General features: G+C 50.0%; 2 protein-coding genes across 2 annotated transcripts; one reads left to right on the top strand and one right to left on the bottom strand.

Moving 5' to 3' along the window:
* Positions 1–226: 226 nt before the first annotated feature.
* Positions 227–1394, top strand: SAPIO_CDS6373 (Uncharacterized protein; the record flags this gene model as incomplete). The annotated part of the gene is made up of 4 exons (XM_016788494.1): positions 227–278; positions 344–500; positions 594–1263; positions 1329–1394. The coding sequence occupies 4 exons, from the start codon at positions 227–229 to the stop codon at positions 1392–1394; spliced, it is 945 nt and encodes a 314-aa protein (XP_016641928.1).
* A 663-nt stretch (positions 1395–2057) lies between these two features.
* On the bottom strand, positions 2058–3868 carry SAPIO_CDS6374 (uncharacterized protein; the record flags this gene model as incomplete). The annotated part of the gene is made up of 2 exons (XM_016788495.1): positions 2058–3713; positions 3785–3868. 2 exons carry the CDS (start codon positions 3866–3868, stop codon positions 2058–2060), a joined length of 1740 nt encoding a protein of 579 aa, XP_016641929.1.
* Positions 3869–4692: the final 824 nt, after the last annotated feature.

Genomic DNA, 4692 nt, shown 5'->3' on the forward strand with positions numbered 1-4692 from the left:
AGGTGAGTGAGAAGCTACTATTATTAGCATTGCTTGTTTTGACGTGATGGGGGTCAGAGGATGAGAGGATGGGCGATAAGAGATGAGGGATGAGGGTGAAGAGAACAACTATATAAACTGCCTTGGGGAACGGATCTCACTTCACCATTCTCCTCAAAATCATCAACCATCTCTTGGAAATCGTTCTCGCCTGCATTTATTCATTCCTCATAAACACAACTCCAACATGACCAAGCTGCCTCCCGTCGAGAAGTTCCCCCTTGCAGTCCGCAAGAATAGTACGTCACCATAGTCTGCAATCAAAGCCGTGCCTACGAGGAAGCTCACAAAACTCTACACACAGTCCGTGACAAATGGGACAGCCAAAAGGACCAGTTTGCCAAAGATCTCTCTGAACTTCTCGGCACCGAATGGGCTATCGAGGTGGACCTCCCGCAGGTTTTCGCCTACGCTGAAAGTGGCACTTGGTCCTATGATTCGTTTGGTAGCAGCGTTGCTGAGTATGCCTATCCCCTACTCCCCGTTCTCCCCAAACTATTGTGCAGATGCAAATCTTTTCTGAGCTTGACGCTAATATAGTTGACTTGAATCAGGCACGTTAGGGGGGGCATCGGCCGCCTCCGAGACTTTATTGAGAGATATGATGCTGAAACAGTCAACGAGATCAATACTATTTGCCACGCCCACATCCTCACCCTTGACGTCGACGAGGAGAGCCGCTTCGACTGCGGGGGTGCTGATGTCCTAGATGGGAAGCTTCGCATCCTCTTCGCACCAGAAAAGCTCAATAGCAACATCGGGGACGCCTTCAAGGAAGAGAGGCTTCTCAAAGCCTTCAACGACGCCCCTCCACCCGCAGGTGACGAAAAGCCCCTGAGCTTCATTACCCGCCTCTTCAAGAGGATCAAGTATGACGCTAAGATCGAGGAGATCCGCACTCAGATCGGGGAGGCTCTGAACAAGCCCGACATTAAGCTCACGCCCAATTTCGAGGATACCTATGCCAAGCTTAAGGTCGAGTCACAAGCTAAAGATAACAGGCTTGACCAGAAGCATTGGGAAGAGCATATCCCTGACTGGACGTTTCGATACTTCAAAGGCTTCCTAGGCTCGATCAAGTGGCAGCATTTTGACACGGACGACATGTTGCAGGAAGGTTTCAATGAGGCTGTGGACAAGGGAGAGATTGCGTTCAGAATTGTAGATACCACCAAGTCGGGGACCTCCGAGTTCGCGATTGAGGATGGTGTTTTCTATCTCCAGGTGAGTTTCCTTGCTTCTTTGGCAACAAGAACCTTGAAGAATAATGCTAATGTGTTTGTGGGTAGGTCACCGCCAGGAATTGGGGATCGAATATTGATGATGCGGCTCGGGGCATCGTTGACAAGCTCTAAATCTATGGACTATTTTTCATCAGATATTTAGAGGGACGTAGGCGGCTGAATTCTCCTCTGAAACATCTCATCAACCGCCATGTAAGTGGGAGCATGGGGCTAGTTAGGCAATAGTATTTCATTGATGATGGACCAAAGTCGATGCTTCCAGTGACACCATAGAGATTCGTGAGACCTTGTGAACTTTTCGTCTCCAGGTACTAAAGTAGACCGATATTAAAGCAAAAAGGATGCATTTGACTCTACGTGATGCAGTGGAGAATGGAAACCCTGAACGGCTTTCAGTCCCTCTTGTGCAGTGATCTCAGGGAAAATAGCTCGAATTTCTCCATTTACAGACCATTAGCATCACCTGTCGGGCGCAGCCTTGGCGACACATCATCATCCGCAGCTCTCCCGATACTCCGCAACATACATCCCCCGAGTCTTGTTTACCCTGTTGGGCAGTACGGGGGAAGGGGGAGTTGGGTGGCTCGAAACTCGGAGCCTTATCGTCTTAACTTAAAGATCCATGTCTATTACGTTGTGATCTCCCTTTAAATATGTATTTGAAAACAAGTCGGGGCCCGGATCTACTTCTTTCAGTTCAATATACATAGCTAATTCTGGTACTTTTATTGAACGTCATGAACCTGGTTGCGCCGGTCCTACATGTTCCCCCGTTCAATGGATTGTAATAGTATCGTCCTTGAATTCCGAAACCAGTCCCTTCTCGACAACCTCTTTCTTACAGTGCCACACCGCATATGCTGTCCGGACAAAGTCGCCGCTGTCCAACTTCCTCAACACGAGCCCCTCCAAACGGTCATTGGGATTTCCTATCCCTCTGTTGCTCCTTTGGACAAGCATAAAAGAAAGCCCACCTTCCTCAGTTGCATACTCCATACAATCAGGGTAAGCACCGTTTAACTCGGAAGACTGTGTCATTGTCGACGTGGTGGTTAACTTAAACCCAAGTGAGGATTTTGATAGAGAGCAATCCAAAAGCTTCCCTTTAATTCTGAGAGAACCGCCATTGATAGATTCGTACTCCATCCCAGCCGTCTCTATCGAGATTTTAGCGCCAAGGATCCGGATCTCAATGGAAGACGAGTCAAGATTGTGCACATCCTCCTCGTCATCGAATGCGAACTGTGCACCCTGGACGGCTGCCCATGACCAGGACGGTCCCCGCTTAACAGAGGGCCGCGGCTTGACTGCGTCATCCAACACTTTCCATAGCAGGCTCTGGGGTAGAAAGTTTTTCCATACCCCTGCAATATATATTCCTAGGCCGCTGCCATAGCGCGCTGAATACTCCCTAGCGAGAGCTGCGATGGCAACCCACTTATCCTGGGGATTTGTGAGTTTCCTACGACAGTAGTTATCCACGGTCTTTAGCCAAGCTTGATTTGCGCCATCTGCTAGAATCACATGAGGAGGGGGTTCCGTAAAGATTCTCTGACTTCGAAGCCCAGGGCCAGCTGGATTCCGCGAAATTACTGTAGCAGCGTAGGAGGACACGCTTCGCGTAGAGAAACCGAGACCGCCATCAACTTCGCCACTGTAGAGTGGTGCAATAACGAAGCCGGCTTCTGGAACCTCTATTGGATGGCCGATGGGGTGGTCGAAGACGAGAGTTGCCGATGTAGGCTCCACCTGGACTAATGGATTGTTCTTCCCGGACGCGGCCAGAGTCCTTGCTCTTGCAAGCATGGCCTGGAGGTGGTCTGTGAGCAAGGCCATACCCAAGCCCCGAGCTTCAGCATTATTCATGAGCGCCTTCTTTGGGAACGCCAAAGGACGGTGCTTCCCGAGGTCGTAGATGACATTTCCGTCTGACAATTCACGATCGTCTCCGATGCATCGAAAAATCACTCCGCCAACGGAGGGGAATATCAGAATTCTCCTACAAAGGAGCTCCTCCTGAAGTATCCAAGCTCTCGACGCAGCGTGTTCGAGGCCGGCTGCATAACGAGGGGTCCCAGGAAGGTCGTAGAGGAGTATTTCATCTGAGTCATTGTTCGAGGAAACGTATGGGACTTTGCAGCAAGTGAAGTTCGGGGAGTTGCTGAGATTCTCCTCAGCAAGGGACATGCTACTAGCAAAGGAATCCTCTGCGTTTGGTACATCCTCGGTGCTGATGAGCCGCTCCGCGACCCTTGATATCTTGGGAATGCCCAAAAAGCCCTCATCGACTGACTTTGTACCGGACGACTGGATGACAAAATGGGCATTGGTGTAATAGTGATGCATTTTAGGGAGTTCCTTGACTTTATCGCTCTCTTCGCCTTGTCGTATGCAAAGAGCGTCGATCCAGAGATACGCCAAGCCCATGGCCTGACAGACCGTTATAGCATCTTGAAATGTCTTTGGTAGGAGGTTGGGGTGCAATTCTCGCTCAGACAGACGATTCCCAAGTTGCGCAAATTCCCCTTGGAGACCTTGTTTGCTACCCCAGGAATAGGACAAGCAGGCGTATAGTCCTTCCTCATCTGGCAACGTCTGTCGAAGCCTGACGCGGGTAGAGTCTCCCTCCCCAGAAATGAACAACACTCGCGTCGGCAGTTTTGTCGCGTCGGATGATCCGCAAGTGGGATGGTTCTTGCAACACTCATGAATCCATTTCTGCGCCAGCTCACCATTAAACCCCGTTGGGGCAGTGTCAGTTGCGTCTGGGGATACGAAGCTTTTGCTGGCAGGCCCTCCTATACAGTTGCCAATCAGTGTTCCAATCCATATACTAATAGTGAGGAGGCAAGAGCCTCTTAAAAGAGCTTACCTTGCCGAGCCATGACTCCCAAGGTCAATGACATGTCCGGAAACCGCGAATCCTCATTAGATAGACATAAAACGTCTACAGTGCTCAGCTTTCCTTGGGAGATATTCGCGGATGTCGGAAAACGTAGCGAGAACTTCAGTTCCCCAGATTGTTTTTGCACCTCTTCGCCTGTTGTGGGCAGCTTCTGAACGGGGATAGGTACCAGTTCATCGCGCAAAAACCGGCACCATGTACAAGACATCGCCTGCTCGAAGAACCGCTGAGATGGCACCGTGTAATGAATGCTTCGGCCTTGGAATTCTAAGCAGAGGAAATCGATGTTGGAGCGCCATGACTGATTAGAGAAAAGGTCTTTCCAGCCTTGCTGGCCCCAGGGGACATTCTTGCAGCTCTCACAGAGCTGATATGCCACCAGATCCATAGTTCTTGGGGTGAACTTTTAGTTTTATAGTTGACATTCATAGGTGTCTTCAATGGGAGCTCTCGATACCAAGCTGTTCACCTAGTGGGGGAATCGACAGAAAAAGTTGAGGAGCC

The sequence above is a fragment of the Scedosporium apiospermum genome, assembly GCF_000732125.1.
Source record: "Scedosporium apiospermum strain IHEM 14462 chromosome Unknown SEQ_SAPIO_0102, whole genome shotgun sequence".
Lineage (NCBI taxonomy): Eukaryota > Fungi > Ascomycota > Sordariomycetes > Microascales > Microascaceae > Scedosporium > Scedosporium apiospermum.